The sequence below is a fragment of the Mastomys coucha genome, unplaced genomic scaffold (genome assembly GCF_008632895.1).
Source record: "Mastomys coucha isolate ucsf_1 unplaced genomic scaffold, UCSF_Mcou_1 pScaffold22, whole genome shotgun sequence".
In the NCBI taxonomy this organism is placed as follows: domain Eukaryota; kingdom Metazoa; phylum Chordata; class Mammalia; order Rodentia; family Muridae; genus Mastomys; species Mastomys coucha.
The window spans coordinates 115,150,395-115,169,913 of NW_022196905.1; the positions used below are offsets into that span (position 1 = coordinate 115,150,395).

At 48.1% G+C, this 19,519-nt stretch overlaps 2 protein-coding genes across 2 annotated transcripts in view; both read right to left on the minus strand.

Annotated features, from left to right (window-relative positions):
- The window catches only part of Aldh2 (aldehyde dehydrogenase 2 family member), a 29,812-nt gene extending 15,616 nt beyond the window's left edge, over positions 1-14,196 (minus strand). The window contains exons 1-2 of the mRNA XM_031337723.1: positions 13,987-14,196; positions 541-645 (exon numbers count right to left, since the gene is read on the minus strand). Of these exons, the coding sequence (XP_031193583.1) occupies positions 541-645; positions 13,987-14,151 (270 nt within the window). The 5' untranslated portion in view covers positions 14,152-14,196. The remainder of the gene's footprint in view (positions 1-540; positions 646-13,986) is intronic.
- A 4,512-nt stretch (positions 14,197-18,708) lies between these two features.
- Positions 18,709-19,519, minus strand: part of Acad10 (acyl-CoA dehydrogenase family member 10) — a 59,587-nt gene continuing 58,776 nt past the window's right edge. Inside the window, exon 16 of the mRNA XM_031391138.1 lies at positions 18,709-19,370. Within this exon, the coding sequence (XP_031246998.1) occupies positions 19,178-19,370 (193 nt within the window). The 3' untranslated portion in view covers positions 18,709-19,177. The remainder of the gene's footprint in view (positions 19,371-19,519) is intronic.

Here is a 19,519-nt window from a genome sequence, read left to right on the forward strand (position 1 = left end):
AAAAAAAAAAAAAAAAAAAGAAAGAAAGAAAAAAAGAAAGAAAGAAAAAGAAAAGAAAATCACACCAGAACTCTTTATCCCAGCAGACCCAAATTTTACACCATCCTATCCACCTCTATCCCATATCCTTCTATCTCAGGTCTACAGAGGAGAGAGCAGTCCGGTGTTCCTCGGACTTACCTCCCAGCCCACTCAGCAGGAAAGCTCAGCCTCCTTTTTTTTTTTTTTTTTTGGTTTTTCAAGGCTCAGCCTCCTTCTTGCATGCCAGTGAATGGAGACTGCTGTGGATTCATTTCTCAAATGTTTGATCGGTGGTTTTAAGTTAGAAAAGCAAAATGCGTGAAGTGGTCATATTTCAGTCATACAAAACCATAAAGCAACAACTGTGCACTGTGGGTAGCAATACCTTTAACCCATGCACTCGGGGCACAGAGGGGAGGACTGCCCCAAGTTCCAGGCCAGCCTGGCCTACAAAATGAGAGCCTACCCCAGAAACAAACAAAAGGGCAATCTACACACATACAAGTCACCAGGCCTTACCTTGTTCCCTTCGGCTACCTGACAGATGACCTCCCCCGTGGAAGGGTTGACAGTGGGGAATGTTTTCTTGCTGACAGCATCATGCCACTCATTGTTAATGAAGATCTGCAACAAGAGTGAAATTATCTCAGGTCCTGCTTTCAACTCTACTGAGCACACATAAGGTAAACAAGAAAAAAAAACAAAAAACAAAAAACAAAACAAAAAACAGAATAAACACGTAGATCAGCGCCAGAGAGCTTCGGATTCCAGGTTAGAAGCACAAGTCTAGAAATATCCAAAGCAGAACACCTACTGATCACATGACTCTTTGAGGAATAATGAGAATGTTCCTGGTGTGTCAGTCATCCACTGCTGTGTAACAAACACCCCCAAACACAGTGGCTTGAGACCATTTCCTAAGAGCTGTGCCCATGAGTTGGGCTCCTCGTGTGACTACAGTCCATGAGTCACCTGGGCAGCATGAGCAAGGCGTCTCTTTCCTTATTCATCTAGCATCACATGGCTACTTGGCTTCTGACAGTATGGTAGACCCAGATTAGTCAGATGTCTAGGGGCAGCTAACTCTCCAGGGAGTCCCAGCTCCGGAAGCTGCTATCTCCATTGCTGAACTCTATAGGTCAGAATAGAATGTGCAGAGAGACTATCTCATGTATTGTAGAGGTGGGACATTCCAGAAGAAAAGGATGCTGGGATAGAGCCAGGCACATGAGATGGACCTGGGAAGATGTGATGAGACGGACTCACAGTGTCTGGGCGCAGGTACCACATGGCAGAATGTAGGCCAGAGTGGATGGGATATTTTAATTTTATCAAGTCAGAGAAGAGCCTAGCTCTATGGCCAAGGTACTTGTGAATACATTTTGAGTCTGAGGCTGGGAGGAAGAACCAGAGCCTAACTTCAACAAGAATGTGTCTGCGCAGACCCAGCCCAGACCCAGAGGGACAGGGCATCCCTTTTCTCTTGGACAGGCAAGAAAACATTTAACAGCTATCTTCTTTATCATTGTTTTTTTGTTTTTTTGTTTTGTTTTGTTTTGTTTTTTTTTGGTTTTTGAGACAGGGTTTCTATGTATAGCCCTGGCTGTCCTAGAACTCACTCTGTGGACCAGGCTGGCCTCGAACTCAGAAATCCGCCTGCCTCTGCCTCCCAAGTGCTGGGATTAAAGGTGTGCGCCACCACCGCCCGGCATTGTTGTTGTTTTTGTTGTTCTTTTGAGACTGTCTACAGAGTTCCAGGACAGCCAGGGCTATACAGAGAAACCTGGTCTCGAAAAGCCAAATAAATAATAAATAAATAAATTAATTAATTATTCTTATATTTATTGCTTCTGGAAATTTTCACATCTTATATCCCTGTGCACATTCTTTGAATGCTCATTTCCTGAAACCTATGAAATCTCTAAAGCATGCAGATACTCTTAACCATGCTAGGAAAACCCAGGAGACCAGTTAGACCACAATGAGTCTTTCTGACACTTTACAACAATGCATTTTTGAAGTTATGGCCACAAAATTGTGTGTGCTACGGTGCTCATTTATTATAAGCTGAAGTCCTTTTTCATGAGAGCTGGATGGATGTTGTGTACTCCTTTACAATCATTGTCATAGAGCTAAAATTTTTTGAGTAAAATAGGGATGAAATAAAATTTCCTAATCTTCTAATGTAAGATTTAAATGGTATACTGTTTGTTTTCTTTCTTATTTATTAGGGTGTGCCTAATTTACTTTTTTTTAAACTGGATATTTTCTTTCTTTACATTTCAAACGCTATTCCCTTTTCTCGTTTCCCCTCAACCCTGTAAACCCCTTATCCCATCTTCCCTCCCCCTGCTTCTATGAGAATGTTCCTCCACCCACCAGCTACACCCACCTCCCCACCCTCGATTCCTCCACACTGGGGCATTTATCGAGCCTTCATAGGACCAAGGACCTCTCCTCCCACTGACACATGACAAGGCCATCCTCTGCTACATATGCAGCTGGAACCATGTGTACTCCTTTGTTGATGGCTTAGTCCCTGGGAGCTCTGGGGGGACTGGTTGGTTGATAATGTTGTTCTTCCTGTGCTTTTCCTTTCTCTAACTCCTCTATTGGGGACCCTGTGCTCAGTCCAATGATTGGCTGCGAGCATCCATCTCTGTATTTGTAAGGCTCTGGCAGGGCCTCTCAGGAGACAGCCATATTAGGCTCCATTCTCTTCTTCTTTTTTTTTTTTTAAATTTATTTATTTTATTTATGTGAGTACAGTGTAGCTGCCTTCAGACACACCAGAAGAGGGCATCAGATCTTATTACAGATGGTTGTGAGCCACCATGTGGTTGCTGGGATTTGAACTCAGGACCTTTGGGAGAGCAGTCAGTGCTCTTAACCACTGAACCATCTCTCCAGCCCTCTTTTTCTTTTCTTTCTTAACTGTTATCATCATACTTTATTTTTTTTAAAGGTTTATTTTATGTATAAGAACAATTATAGCTGTCTTCAGACACACTAGATGAGGGCGTCAGACCCCATTACAGATTGTTGTAAGCCACCATTTGGTTGCTGGGAATTGAACTCAGGATCTCTGGAAGAACAGTCAGTGCTCTTAGCCGCTGAGCCATTTCTCCAGACCATCAGGTTCCTGTCAGCATGCACTTCTTGGCATCCACAATAGTGTCTGGGTTTAGTAACTGTATATGGGATGAATCCCCAGGTGGGATAGTCTTTGGATGGCCTTTCCTTCAGTCTCTCTTTATCTCCCTATTTGCTCCTGTGAGTATTTTGTTCTCCTTCTAAGAAGGACCGAAGCCACACTTTGGTCTTCTGTCTTCTTGAACTTCATGTGGTCTGTAAATTGTATCTTCGTTATTTGGAGCTCTTGGGCTAATGGATACTTATCAGTAAGTGCATACCATGTGTGTTCTTTTTGTGATTGGGTTACCTCACTCAGGATGATATTTTCTAGTTCTATCCACTTGTCTAAGAATTCATCATTTTTAATAGCTGAGTAGTACTCCATTGTATAAACGTATCACATTTTCTGAATCCATTCCTCTGTTGAGGGACATCTTGATTGTTTCCAGCTTCTGGCTATTATAAATAAGGCTGCCATGAACATAGTGGAGCATGTGTCCTTATTACATGTTGGAGCATCTCCTGGGTATATGCCCAGGAGTGGTATAGCTCGGTCCTCTGGTAGTACTATGTCCAATTTCCAGAGGAACTACCAAACTGATTTCCAGAGTAGTTGTAACAGCTTGCAATCCCACCAGCAATGGAGAAGTGTTCCTCTTTCTCCACATTCTTGCCAGCATCTGCTGTCACCTGAGTTTTTGATTTTAGTCATTCTGACTGGTGTGAGAGGGAATCTCAGGGTTGTTTTGATTTGCATTTCCCTGATGACTAAGGATGTTGAACTTTCTTTCTTTCTTTTTGTTTTTGCTTTTGTTTTTTTTTATTTGTTTTGGTTTTGGTTTTTTGAGACAGGGTTTCTCTGTATAACCCTGGCTATCCTGGAACTCACTCTGTAGACCAGGCTGGCTTTGAACTCAGAAATCCGCCTGCCTCTGCCTCCCAAGTGCTGGGATTAAAGGCATGTGCCACCACCGCCCAGCTTGAACATTTCTTTAGGTGTTTCTTAGCCATTTGATATTCCTTAGATGAGAATTCCCCATTTTTTAACAGGGTTATTTGATTCTCTTGAATGTAACTCCTTTGTATATATTGTTCTTTGTATATATTGGACATTAGCCCTCTATCAGACCTGCCTCTGCCTTCCGAGTGCTGGGATTAAAGGCGTGTATCACCATATCCAGCCAGCCATCTTTATTCTAGGAAGACACAGTCCTCATCGTCAGCTTTGCAGCACACACTGAATAATTCCCAGGTCAGGACCTGTCTGTCCCTGGGGTGGGAGGGTGGCCCAGTTCAGTGATCAAAGACATAAGCTAAAGGTAGAATTTGGACTGAAGACTTGGACATTTCTGTTCCTGGCTTTGTCCCCAGGGTCAGGGACTTCTGACCCTGAAGGTAATCCAGCCTTATTTACCTCCATAGCGGAGCCCACAATTCCCCTTCTAAGGTGTCATGAACAGGTGGCTATATTGACTGCAGTGGGTACTGGAAGTCCCAGGAAGCTGACTTTTCTGCACCAGTCACAAGTTGCTCTTACTGAACTGCACTGTATGGCTGCTCACTGCCCAAATCATGTGTAAACATAAACCAGACTGTCCAGCTATGCTTGGGTGCTTTCAATATCCATTCATATTCATCTTTAATTAATTTGTCACTTTGATCCTAGACCTATGGAGTTCCCAGTGAGGGACTTGGGTGTGAGGCCCAGACTTGAAACCTTAACACCTCTGGGCTGGCTTCCAAGCCACCTATACTATAGTGGGTTGGGACCCTGGGCATGGTGAAACCCCTCTTCTCTTCGTGGTTCATGTGAAGCAAAGGGAAGGGGGATCGGAGGTGATGTGGAGAGGACTTGGGGATGGATGTGGAGTGCACCAGGCTCATGGATCCCTCCATGGCAAGGGGGCACAGCCGGAAGTTAGGGAGGGTACTGGAGGGCGAGGCTGGAGGACAAGGAAATGCCGCTTGATCTCATGGAGTGTAGACAAGGAGCAGATCAAGCCCTCTAGCCTGGCCCTCCAGTACCCTCCCTAACTTCCGGCTGTGCTGCCTCCAAAGTATCTCCTTTAAGCTAAACATGGAGGTCACTTGTATAGCACTTAGAAGGCAGAGGCAGGAGGATTGTCTTGAGGCCAGCATTACAGCACATGGTAAAACCCAGTCTCACAAAGTAATAATAATAATAATAATAATAATACCCAACACAAATACAGTCACCATCTTTCTGTCTTACTCACCATCCCCACCCTCACCCCGCTACACTTTATTCTGAATGTGTTAGAAAGAGCAAACTTCAAGGTGAGGCAGGTGTAGACTGCCACTGGGAAACTGGGGAGATGAATTTCAGGTGTCTGTATAAGGATTCACCGTGACAAGAGGTGTGCATTTCCTGGCTAGGACCCCACCACAGGCTGTTTTTTTTAACACTATCCTAGAAGGGGTAGCCATCTAGAACTGAGGATCTCAGCCCAAGAGTGACTCAGCTTCCCAGCTCTCCCTTCACAACAGACTTCATGAGTTTACCCTGAAGAAGTTCTCAGGGCAGTTTGCAAACACCAGGAAGTCAGACCGGGAGAGGAAGCCTAATCAGACTAGGTGGATACCCTGCACTGCCCCACCCTGCCTTGTCCCTGGGCTGGAAGGAAGTCTGGAATATGCTGTGTCATCTTCCAGGCTGAGGAGAGACTGGTCAATATTCAGTCCTTCCTTCTTGGCTGGTGAAATAAGAGATAGCTGAGTTCAGGGTCCCCATTTCCTCCCTGCTACGCCCCTCCCTTCACCCTTAGCTACAGGCTGGTGGGGAGCCAGGAGGGCAGGGTGCTCTCACACAGTCCTACAGAATGCCTCCAGACCACAAAAGGGCAAAGTCCAAGCCAAAACTCCACTGGCTTCTAACCCTCCTGGCCCCCAACCAAGGCCTGCCTTACTTACATAAGGTGCTGAATCCACTTCCTCTTCAATTTCTAGAACATACAGGTCAGGAGGTGACACTCTGAATCTGAAGTAAAATCAAAACAGTGTCTACTCATGTCAAGAGGGTTTCACAGACTCTAGGCTCAGCAAGCCAGAGCCGCCACCATGACAAACACAGGGCCAAACAGCAAAGCCTTGGCTCCCTGGAGCTTAAGTCCTGAGGAGGAGGGGCTCAGTGACCACACACAGGCTGTGGAGACAGTGGAGGGGCTCAGAGGGAGCCATTAAAGAGGATGCAAAGAAATGGGGACCCCAAGAGTTTTGGGGAGGCACATACCCTAATCCCCAGTACAAACACAAAGAGTAAACCTTAAAGAAAACTCAGCTAGATGTGTTGGCATCTTATTAATTTAATCCCAGCACTGTACGAGCCACGCTTTCAAACACACGGGGGGCCATTCCTATTCAAATCACTACAAGTTGTGACATGTGAAAGAAGGGAACTTTCTAGAAAGAATTCCAAGTTGGTTGTTCAATTAAGTATGTGTGTATGTGCTACAGTGGTGTGTGTGTGTGTGTGTGTGTGTGTGTGTGTGTGTGTATGTGTCATGGTCAGAGGACACATTTTGGAAGTCAGTTCTCTCCTTCCACCATGGGCCTTCTACGGCTAGAACTCAGGATATCAGGCAGACTGCAAGCAGCATTACCCACTGAGCCACCCGGGAGAGGGGGGTTGGGAATCAAGTTTGTTTTGCTTTCAAACTAAAAGAGGTGACAATTTCATTTTCACATTCCACAATATAAGTGAGACTTGCACTTTCTGGCCCACCCTCTTCTGGAACTGTCTTTAACAGGAAAGGAAGTGAATCTTCCTCCTCAGCATGGCCTCCAGTGATGGATTAAATAACAGATGATGATAAAGAGCCCCGGTGCCCTTAGTTGTGCTGAACACTAAGCAGGAAGAGTCTTCGGCAGTGTTCTCTAATGGTGGTCCCAGTCCAGGAGGAGGTACCATCAGCAGCATGCTTGAGGGGGAGGGGCCATCACTGCCTGCCTAATGGAGCACTATCTCCCAGTAGGGAGGACCTCAGAGACTGAGAGAGATGGACCATGGATCTTCCCCCCGGAAGAGGAGCTGCAGGTGGAGGACCCCAGAGCCTGGGAGAGATGGACCATGGATCTTCCCCCTGGGAAGAGGAGCTGCAGGTGGAGGACCCCAGAGCCTGGGAGAGATGGACCACGGATCTTCCCCCTGGGAAGAGGAGCTGCAGGTGGAGGACCCCAGAGACTGGGAGAGATGGACCATGGATCTTCCCCCCGGAAGAGGAGCTGCAGGTGGAGGACCCCAGAGCCTGGGAGAGATGGACCACGGATCTTCCCCCTGGGAAGAGGAGCTGCAGGTGGTGTCTTTCTGGATTAGATGCAGTCTGTCTCTAAACTGGTTCTTCCAACCACTTCCAACAGCTGTCTTTCTGTTTCCTACCACAGCAGGACTCCAGTGAGACATGCAGCCCCAAGGAAACCTGGGCAGAGTTCTGCAGGCTGCTCAGTTCGTTAAAGCATCATCCTCAGAATCCCTTTCAAGTCCTGATGCATGGAAGTCTCCTAGGATACCCATGGAGTGCTTCAACTCCCACACGGGTGATAAAAAAAGTTTGGTTTAGGGAATTTGTCTGGCTTTCTCACTTTTCTTATTTCTTCCTTTTTCTATTTTTTATTTTTTGAGGCCGTCTATATGGTAGCCTAGGCTAGCGAGAAATCCATAACCCCCTTGCAGCAGCCTCTTGAGCACCACCATGCCCAGTACAAACCAGCTATGCCCGGTCTCTCCCACATTTCTCTACTCTGCCCCTCCTCTTAGCTATAATCAAACACAAAGCCTGCGGCTCAGAGCAACGCTCATCTGCTTCTTAAATGGCAGTTATGTAACCATCCAGTGACCCAAGGGGGTCATGTTCCAGATAAGCAGAGAACGCCACATATAGCTGCACTCTTTAACATCAGAAGCACCTAGGGTGAGCTGCGATCAGGGCTAAGGGGAGCCCCTGAGATGTTCTGGTGCTGGGCGCCCCCACCAGAAGCCAGTGCACTGCCAAATTTACTGTCACCACTCCCAGGAAGGGGGCGGGGCTTAGCTCTATTTGGGAACTTTTGCCAAGATATCGAGGTTTTAATTTCTCCCTGCACTTAACAGCTGACAATTCTATCTCACCATGACCCCTGACCCTGGCCCATTCCACCACATTTCCCACCTGGTCCCTTCAGAATCTCTGGCTCCTTCAGAGCAAAGCCATGGCCATTTTCATAAACAGCAAGCATTTGTAAATTCAATATTTACTCTAAGGTATTTCCTTGCCAAGCACAGTGCCAGTACTGGGAATACAAACTGGACCATAGAAGTAACCCCTCCCAGCTGATTTCAAGGGTTTGATCAAATGTCTCCTTAAACATTTACTTTTTTTCTGACCCAGAGGGGCTTAATCATGAGGTAGCTTATCTGCACTCAAGCTATGTGGAGGTGAGGCCAAAGCCTGGTTTCAAACCAGGACTAAGGCCTTCCTGAAACCTGTTTTGATGCAGCGACAACAGTAACTCACTGGCTTAAAGAACAGGGGACAGATGAAGGGAAGGTTCATGAAATAGCCCTCAGTCCAGGGCCAGATGGTAGTAAGGGGTTATCAGTCCAGGAACTATGGAGACAGGCCCAGACCCATGCTAGACTCACCTTGACCCCATCACAGACCCGACTGCAACCACAGCCTTGGAGTAAATATTAAATTTACAAATGCTTGCTGTTTATGAAAATGGTCATGGCTTTGTGCCGAAGGAGTCAGAGATAGAGTCCCTCCCTAGGGACCCAATGCAAAGTCTCTGGAGTTGACAGCAGAGTGTGGGACCAGGTGGGAAGGTGCTGACCCTGGCCAGGGTCAGGGGTCATGGTGAGATAGAACTGCCAGCTACCTAGCAGCTCAAGCATATTCACTGACACCCAGGTGGTGTGGAACACTATTTGAGGTCCTTTTTTTAAAAATCACTGGTTGCCAAAGACATCCCCAGGCTCTGTGGATCAACCCTAGCTTTCTAAGGGAATAAACTAGTGCAACCAGTGTTGGGGACAGTTCATATAATCTATGGTCACACTCCACCCCAGGTTAGCCTGGCACTCACTCTTTTGACATTGCCGATCTCTGCAGGCAGGGTATCTATCAGAGGCCTATCATCTTTCTCCACAATTTCTTTCCGGCCCCGCCCCCTTCACCATCATCTCTCCATCCCCTTCAGCAGCTTAGGCTGGTCTAGAAGCTTGGAGCCTCACCATGCTGAGATTGCAGATGCGCCCCTCCACCATACGTCTTTTTTTTTTTTTTTAACTGTTTGATTACAGCAAATGCACTTGAAGCAAATAAAATACAGCCAAAGTCACCTCTGCCCACAGGTGTTCCCTGCCCTTCCCCAACCGCTCAGGAACACACCAGGCTCACCTCACCCTAGAGCAGTGGTCCTTAACCTTCCTCATGCTGTGACTCTTAATACAGTCCTTCATGTTGTACTGACCATAAAAATCATTTCCGTTGCTACTGCCTACAATGTAAATATTCTTGGAGACAGAGGTTTGCTAAAGGGGTCTCAAGCCACAAGTTGAGAACCACTGCCCTAGAAGGTACTCTCTCCAGTCTGCTGGTGCAAGCCCTACACAGTGAAGTGTTCAGAGGCAGGTCTTGGTTAGTGAGCTGTAATTGATCTAATGTACTTTGTATTACAAAGAACAGAGGCCGATCGATTCCCCCTTGCGCACAGTCTTTGAGACCCAGCTGCCTCTGCCAGGCAGGCAGAGGCATCCACCTTCAAGTGCTGTCTATGGGAACTCTTGCAAGTTCCATCAAGGGCCCAGGAATGTTTCCAGCCAATTCCCATCACGCTACACTTTCCACACTGAGGGTGTAACAGTATAGCAATTGAGAAAAATCCTGGGTGCTGGAGACATGGCTCAGTAGTTAAGAGCACTGGCTGCTCTTGCAGAGGATCTGAATTCAATTCCCAGCAACATGGTGGCTCACAGCTGTCTGTAATTCCAGCCATCCAAGAAATCTGATACCCTGTTCCGTCAGGCACCAGGAAAGCACGTGTACACAGACATACATGTAGGCAAACACACTCATACATATAAAATAAAAAATAAATCTAGACGGGAGAGAGCAGGGTCGACCGGAGTGAACAACCTTCATTCCCAGCAACCACATGAAGGCTCACAACCATCAGTACAACCACAGTGTACTCATATACAATAAATAAATAAATCTAAAGAAAAATTCTGGGCTGGGCGGTGGTAGTACACGCCTTTAATCCCAGCACTTGGGAGGCAGAGACAGGTGAATTTCTGAGTCTGAGGCCAGCCTGATTTACAGTGACTTGTCTCGAAAAAAGAGAAAAAACAAAAAAACATAACAAAAGGCTAATGTTGGGTAGGATTATTAACCCATTTTACAGATGTGGCTACTGAGGTCCAGACTTGATCGTGCATGTCTCTCCTGGGTTTGTTTCTCGCCACTGTGCTGATTGTCTGGTGCCATGCTGCGCTTTTCACTTAGGACTTAGTCTCCACCTTCTAACTCCTGAGTGTCTGTCCCATGGGCAGGAAATCAGGGGTGTTGGTAACTGGGCCTGGCTGCTCAGGAAGCCTCCTGAGGCCCATCAACAGGGGTTGTGGCAAACAGTTAAATCTGAGGTGGAACTGTATATGCTTTTTTATTGTTTTTTGTTTTTGCTTTTTCTTTTTTCTCTGAGACAGGCTCTCCTATAACTCAGGCTAACTTCCAACTCACTATGTAGCTAGTAATCTTTCTGGCCCCCCTGTGGCTCCATCTCCTGAATGCTGGCATTGCAAGAGCTCACACCTGGTTTTCACATTGCTGGGAATCAGACTTGGGGTTCAAGCATGGTCGGCAACCTCTCTCTACCAACTGAGCCCACCCCTAATCTCTAGCTATTGTTAGTTCCTGTTTTTGAGGCAGTGTTGTTCCCACTGGCTTGGAGCTCAGGATGTAGCCCACACTGACCTTGAACTCCTGATCCTCCTGTCTCCACTTCCCAGGTGTTGGGATTAAAGGGAGTCTAGAGGGAGGAGAAGTTCCCCATGCTTTGGAGAGAGAAGTGGGCAACCATGTGAGATCTCAAAATGGAGTAGCCACAAAGGCAGCTCCTACAGGCAGGTGGTCAGGAGAGCTTAGCAACTGAAGTTTAGAACAGGTGGAGAGACCGAGATGAGAAATTGGTAAGGGCACCCAGGCAGGAGATAGTAGTGTCCAGCAGTTGTGCTCTAAGACAAATTGAAAAAGAAAAAATTGTGTGTATTTTTTCTGAGGATTCAAGGGAAGCCAGATGGGAGCTGAGAGTGGGGTCCACTTCCCAGAGGTGGAGGTAGAACGTAGAAGTACACACTACAGACGGCACCCTACCTGGTTGTCACATTCATTACAGACACTGGCACACAGAACTGGTGATGTTGAGCATGAGGCGAGGCCCAGATAGAGGCACGAAGCCATCCATGCACCTGTGGTTCAGGAGGCATTTTTATACACCTTAACTGTTCTCCAAGACAGCGACAAAATAATTAAATGTAAAAACAAGTGTCATTGACATTGGGTCGATTTCAGGCCCGGAGATCTGAAATTCACATATGGGTAAAATGTGCTTCTCTCAGAAGCCACACTCAGGGCTCCATTCTGAGGAAGCTGAAGTCACCGAAGTATCACCCACCCAAGAAGTTTACCTATCCTGTGGTCCCTCTCATGGCAAAAGACAAGAGAGCTCCAGAAAGATGGGTCAAACCTCACTCATCCTGCTTTGGTCAGGCAAGAAAGTGGAGACATTCAGATGGGACCCACAAAGCTTGAAGAAAACCATCCCCACCGGGATGCTCAGCACCTGCAGATGCCCTTGTCTGTGGAAGCAACCTCAAGACCACACTGGCAGCTCCTTGGGGTAAACGGCCCTAGTGACAGCCATAGAGATATATGCAGGAACAGACAGTACCCAGAGCCACTGCTTCCAAGTCCTGGTGTCCCTGGCAGCAGGGTTTGCAATGATGCCACGCTGATAATGCCTGGCAGTTTCTAGCATTCCCTCCACGCACTCCCTAGCTTGTGCTCTCCAAAAAATGCCTCAAAAGCAGCTGAGTGTACTGGCTGAGAAAGATAAGCAGTGTTCAGGAGACACAGTGTTTAGGGACCCGAGTGGCAGGTAGCCAGCACTCTGTCTCCCACACAAACTCATAAAAGCAAAGAACCAAGCAAGGCCACTTGCATTATTAACAGCACTCTTAATGAGATGTGCAATAGGGTCAGTGCCACGAATTTCTGTAATGAACATGTACTATTCTTGTGATGTCAAAAAGGCAGCAATGGGGGACGGAATTCACTCTAACCGCCCCCCCCCCACACACACACATACACACATACAAGAACACTCCAAACTGAATCAAACCTGAGCACGTGTTAGGACCTGATACTTTGTGCCCTGCCTCCAGGTGAAGCAGAGGAACTATTGACCAGAGCTATTGATCAGGCGCTTCCCCTTAATGTCATTTGGGCTCTTTTTGAGGTTCAGCTCCTTCAAGCCCGACAGATTGCCTCAGATCAGCAGCCAGCTAAAAACCAGCAGCTACTGCATTTACAGCCTGTATTACGCAAAAGATGGCTTTTTTTGATTGTTTTGTTTTCCCTTAGATTGACTCCAAAGAAATCAGATGGACATTTTTAAACAGGTCCTGCACATGTGTAAATGGCTGCCAAGTCCTGGAAGTACATATTGCAGAAAGCCAGAGGCCAAGGCGACAACATGGGTGGTCAGCAGCCTGCGTGGAGGATGTGTTTGACATGAGATTGGACGACTCTTCCTACCCTGAGTGGCAAAACACCACACAATGTTTTGGCTGTATGGGCTTACTTTTGGAATTCCAGAAGAGAGCCTAGACTTCACCTTAACCTGGTGCTTTGGGACCCGGACCAGACCTCAGTTTCATGAGCTGTATGATGGGGATGGTTATAGCATCAAATTCCCAGTTCTAAGGATTAAAGACTGAATTGTTTAGGACGAGGCCCTGCACAAAGGCTGAGGGAGGGGACTTTTGAGGACCGCAGATTGCTGCTCACACCAAGTGCCAAGTGCGAGAGGCCCTATAGTATCAAGAGACTTGGGATTACTGTGTCCCAGCACTGGGGCAGGAGAACTACAAGCTCAAGGCCAGCCTGAACAACTTAGTGAGATCCTGCAAAGAAAAAGTAGTGGGAAAGCTAAGGGCTTGAGGAGGTAGGCAGGCATAGCTGTGTATCGGGCTGTGGGGTCGAAAGTGGGGGTGGGAGTGGCTGAAGGAAGAAGACAGAGAATTCTGGGCCAGCCGTGGCTACAAACTGAGAACCTCTTTCAAAATAACACATCAAGATACCAGCCCTGACTGCTTTCCCTTTTACGGAAGAGGCCAGCCAAGTCCCACTTGTTGCACAAACAAAGAGTACTTCACAACCACTTTCTTTCATGTGATTCCAGAGTTTACCAAAACTCAAAAAGCTAAGACAACATTCCAAAGTCCAGTTTGGGTAAGAGCGGCCACAGAGGGGTCCTGACCCAGCTTTTGCTTCTGAACTCTGGCTTGGGTCTGCATGAGTCGGGTAGGTCTAGCAGAGAGGAGCTGGGACGGCTGGGCCTTCTAGGTGAACCCAGGACCGCGCCGGGCAAGAGCTGGCTACATCGATGCGGGATAAAGAGGCCTAGGACTGTCCCGAGCCGGGAGACCACCCAGTGTGGCCAGATGGGCAAGGGAAGACGCGCGCCAAGATCGCGAGGCGCCGAGGGGAAACTGAGGCCGCGTCGCCCGCTCCGTCCCGCCCTGGGGCCTGAGGAGGCGGCTGCGAGTCTCACCTGGTTGCAGAAGACCTCGGGCTGATGGTTGGGGGCTGGCACCGCGCTGGTGGCGGCGGCGGACAGCAAGCGGCTCAGGCGCGGCCCACAGCGGGCGGTGGTGAGTGCGGCGTGCAGCATGCTGAACGGAGCGGAGCCGGGCAAGAGGAGCCTAGCTGAGAGCATCGCGCGACTGCGACGTTGTAGAACTAGTCCTCGCCGCGCCCTGCGGCCGCCAATAAGAGGCGGAGACACGGAGCGTGGTCGGGGAGCTCCACCCATAACGGCCTAAGGGGCTCGACCCTGGCTCCCAAAGCCAAGTCAGAGACGGAGTTTGCAAAACACCGGGGTTGCCTGAGAAAGCCTAGTCAGGGTGGTGTGCGCTCCTAGCAGGGTGGCTGGCGCCTATGGCTCCCATGTGTACAGATGTGGCAGCGAAGAGAATTCATGAATGCTATTATTCTATGAACAGCCTGGGACTGGGCACTTGAGGTGCAGGAGGGCATTGGCTAGAAGGAGACGTGGACGCCTGGTCGGTCATTCGTGTGCCTTTCAGCCAAATGAACACAGCAGTAGGCTAAGGAGAAGGTGAGGATCTTGGTATGGGCTTCTGGGCAATGCAAAGAGAAGTCTTTTGAAATACAGGAGCCCAAAGCCGGGCGGTGGTGGCGCATGCCTTTAATCCCAGCACTTGGGAGGCAGAGGCAGGCGGATTACTGAGTTCGAGGCCAGCCTGGTCTACAGAGTGGGTTCCAGGACAGCCAGGGCTACACAGAGAAACCCTGTCTCAAACAAAGTCTCTAGCCTAGGCTGTCTGTCCGTCCAAGTGCTGCTCACCCTTCCCCGCTTCTGCCTGTTGTTATCATCACTACTGTCAGTATCTGTTTGGACAGCCAGCACTATGGCTCTAGTATGCATTTCTGGGGAGATTAAATGTCTTTGTCTGTGTGCACCTGTGTTTTCTCTGATAGGTTTTAAATGTTCATGTGCTAGCTCATTTTCCCATTTGATGATTGTCCTTTTGAACTTGAGTTGTAGAAGCCCTGTGTGTGTGTTTTATGTGTGTGTTATCATTGCTTATTAGCAAATGACGAGTAGTCAGAGATTTATGAACTCAGCCTATTTGATCATCTATGACATACCGGTGTGACACCATTTTTTATTGATTTCTTGTCTTTTTAACTTCTTTGTTTTCTTGTTTATGTATTCTGAGTCAGGGTCCTCCTGCCCCTTTTCTGGAGAGCTGAGATTATACTTGTGACTACCATACTGGTTTATATGCTGAAGGGAAAACCCTGGGCTTCCATGGATGTCAGTAGGGCCACATAACCCCTGCCCCCAACCCTTTTTTACTACTGTGAAGAACCCCCTCCTTTAAGTTTAACCCCTACCATTTATTTAATGCCTGTACTCAAAGAGACAGGACTGTGGCTTAAAGGCTAGCCCGGGCTACATAAAGAGATTCTGTTTCAAAAGTCAAACTTTGGAACCACATCAAACAGAACAAAACAAAAAGCTATCATTCTGGGGTGAGAGATATAACTCAATGGGCAAACCCCTCGCCTTCCATGCTAGACACTGTAAATCCTACTTATCAGAATTCAGTAAAAGGGCTGGGTAGGATAGGACCCCAGAGTCAGACAGAGCCACTGCCCTATGGGAATCCAGCCTGATGTGTGCAAAGTGGAGCACAGGGGATATGTTGCCATCCCTGTTCTAGGATAGACTGCTGTGGTGAGAGAAAATAGTGCAGGATTGCCCTGCCTCGACCCTCTTCATAGACACATTGGCTATGTTGGCCTGGAGCCCATAAAACTCATCAGACCGGATCATCATGAAAGCAAGCCCAATGGGTCCCAGAGCAACTTCCTCAAAGGCACATGTCCTTCCACACTGGGTACCAGGACAGTTCCCAACTGACACAGGATGATCAGATCTGAAGAAGCCAGTGAGGGATGCTGCCTGATTGTCAGATTCTTCCCTATGTCTTCTGGATCCAGGGTTCCTTCCCCCCACCCCCATTTTGTATCTTTTCTGTGGGAGACTCCTCTGGAGTCCGTGGACATTGTGGAACTTTAGCTTGAATGGATGGTATACTTTTCTGAGAGGTTGGTCAGATCAATTCTCCTGAAAGTGGAAACCAGGGATGCCAGGCAGCTTCCCAGAGCAAGTGAGTGCAGTTTGCCCATCGAGGATCACTTTATTGTTACACCTTTGTTAATAGTGTTTCCAATTCAGCAGAGGGGTGCGCTTCTCAGGCAGCATGTTCACCATTAAATAAAGCACAGCAGCGATGTTTGTACTCAGAAAGCCATCGATGTGGGAGCACTGTGTACCTACCCTAGAAACCGAGGCAGGTGGCAGGCATCCCTGTGTTCCTTCGGTTTCTTCTTGCATTCGTTGGCATTCCCAATGTCCTTGAGAAATATCAACATTGGATGTCTGCATGCCCATGTCCCAAATTCACTACATTCTCAATTCAAACAAACCCCCAACAAGTGTGAAGAGTAAAGGAATTATGCACTCTTTGTGTATGCATGTGTATGTGAACATGTGTATGTGTGTACATGTGTGCAAGTGTCTTAGTCACAGTTTCTTTTTCTTTTTCTGTTGTTTTTTTGTTTTTGTTTTTGGTTTTTTTGAGACAGGGTTTCTCTGTATAGCCCTGGCTGTCCTGGAACTCTGTAGACCAGACTAGCCTCGAACTCAGAAATCTGCCTGCCTCTGCCTCCCCAGTGCTGGGATTAAAGGCGTGTGCCACCACTACCTGGTTTAGTCAGGGTTTCTATTCCTGCACAAACATCATGACAGAAGAGCAAATTGGGGAGGAAAGGATTTATTCAGTTTACACTTCCTTGTTGTTCATCACCAAAGGAAGTCAGGACTGGAACTCAAGCAGGTCAGGAAGCAGGAGCTGACGCAGAGGCCATGGAGAGATGTTCCTTACTGGCTTGCTTCTCCTGCTTTGCTCAGCTTGTTTTTTGTTTTTGTTTTGGGTTTTCAAGACAGGGTTTCCTCTGTGTAGTCCTGACTGTTCTGGAACTCACTCTGTAAACCAGGTTGGCCTCGAACTCAGAAATCTGCCTGTCTCTGCCTCCCAAGTGCTAGCATTAAAGGCGTGCACCACCACAGCCCAGCTTCAGCTTGCTCTCTTATAGAACCCAGGCCTACCAGCCCAGGGATGGTACCACCCACAATGGGCTGGGCTCTACCTCCCTAATCACTAATTGAGAAAATGCCTTGCAGTTGGATCTCATGGAGGCATTTCCTCAAGGGAAGCTCCTTTCTCTATGACAACTCCAGTTTGTGTCAAGTTGACACACAAAACCAGCCAGTACAGCAAGCAGATATGTGTATGTGTGTGTGTGGGTACGAGTGTTACATGTGTGCAGGTGTATGTATTCATGTGTGTGTGGAGGCCAGAGAGCAACCTTGGGTGTAATTCTTTAGGAGGTAGCCATGTTGATTGTGGAGATAGGACCTAGAACTGACTAAGCAGACAAGGCTGGCTGGTCAGAAAGCCACCAGGACCCTCCTGTGATGGCCCCCCCATCGATCCTAAGGACATACCATACACACCCAGCTTTCCCAATGTGGGTTCTGGAGCACAGTCTCAGGAGCTCACCCTTGGGCAGTAAGAACTTTCTCTGTCTAGCCTCCTCCACAGCCCAAGCAGGGTTTTTTTTACATATATTCAAATTGGGGGTTAGAAAGATGGCTCAGGGGCTGGAGAGATGGCTCAGCGGGTAAGAACACCGACTGCTCTTCTCCGAAGGTCCTGAGTTCAAATCCCAGCAACCACATGATGGCTCACAACCATCGGTAATGAGATCTGACAACCTCTTCTGGTGTGTCTGAGGACAGCTACAGTGTACTTACACATAACAATAAATAAATCTTTAAAAAAAGAAAGAAAGAAAGAAAGATGGCTCAGTGGTTAAGACCACGTGCTTACATGCGGCCTTGAAACAGCTAGTCTGAGGCAGACATGGGGTCATGCCTTAGCATGGCAGTGGAGCAAGGTCAACCTCAGAGGTCAAGAGACATTCTTAGGGCCACATGACATGCTATGTGATAACCACTTCCTTTTTTACAAACCCTTGTTTTTCTCTCAGGTGGGGCTCAGGTTGTTGGAATCTGGCAGTTTACACGGCCTGTGCTAGCACTGAGGACTGGGCCCTTTGAGGATCTTCCTTCGGCTGTGGTGGCACCTGTGGGGTCCAGCACACCTGAGAAACCTATTCAGGAGCCTGTGGCGACTGTGCACTCTGCAGTGAATGGCCCAAGCAAGGCAGGTCCCCTGAGGTAAGTCTACAGTACAGCATGTGCTGGTATCTGTCAGGCTAGCTGACCTGACCTGGACTGTGGCCGCAACTTCCGGTTGGTTGACCCCTCCCACCTATGACTTCATCTTTTTCTGGGATTGTGGTATCCATGCTTCTCTGAGAAGTCAGACCTTGCCAAGGTGACCACTCCCCCATCCCGAAGGGAGGGCACATTACTCTTGAAATCTCAGTGGCATATTGCCGGTCACCCTCCATCCCCAACACAACCAATAGGGAAGGTGGCAGATGCTGACAGTTAATGATGGTCTTATTCAGATGGCATGGCTCCTTTGGTGAGGTTTCTGAACGGCTGGTGAGGTATGAAGAAGACCTATGGGATTATTAGGAGACATGGCAACCATGTCCCATGGGACCCCAGAATAAAAGGCCAGCACTAGGAAAGCCACTGACACCTGAGTCACGGGGCTGTGGGAACCTTTATTTCCCACGTCCTTCATGTGACATAAATTCTTTGTGTCCCCAGAGCCCCTTTCCAACAGATCATCTGAATCAGTATTCTATGACATGGGCACTTCAGTGGTCACAGAGGGGCTTCATAACAGTTCCCAGGAGCATCTACAGTGGCCCAATGCCCTCTGCAAGAAGGAGCCTCACTGACTCTAGAGAGATCAGAGCACACGGTGTCCAGATTTCTACAGCCTGGAGGAAGGGGTGGTCACAGGTCAACTCTGAAGAACTCAAGAACAGCTACCCAGGCATGCACCCAAATCTCCTGCCTGCATGGCTAAAGCATGCTCTAACTCAGTGTCTCCAGAAACATCTTCTTGAAGAGACTCCAGGAGGCTCAAGTCACAGTAACTGTCCCAGTCTGACTTGCTGGTTGGGATGTAAGAACCACACGTACCAGGCCTTTCCAAACGCAGCATCTACACTCTGGGCGCTGCTGGCTCCTGCAGCCTGGAGTGACTCTTTAGTTCTATCTTAGCCACCTTCAGCTGGTCATCACCTAAGCGCAGGGTTCGAGCCCAGCCAAAGAACTGAGCCAGGGGGTAGTCACTGCTGAGGCCTGCTGCTCCAAAGGCCTGGCAGACACAGAGTGGGAAACAGAAGAAAGCCTGAGTTCAAAAAGCAAACGCCTGCTCAAAACACCTGGCAACAGCTATCTCACCAGAGGTCCCTGTACCACTGTGTGTTCCAGACTTCACATAGGGTCATATTCTCATCCTTTGGATGCCCTGCTCACCAAGCCCATTCTACATGGTTTGCTT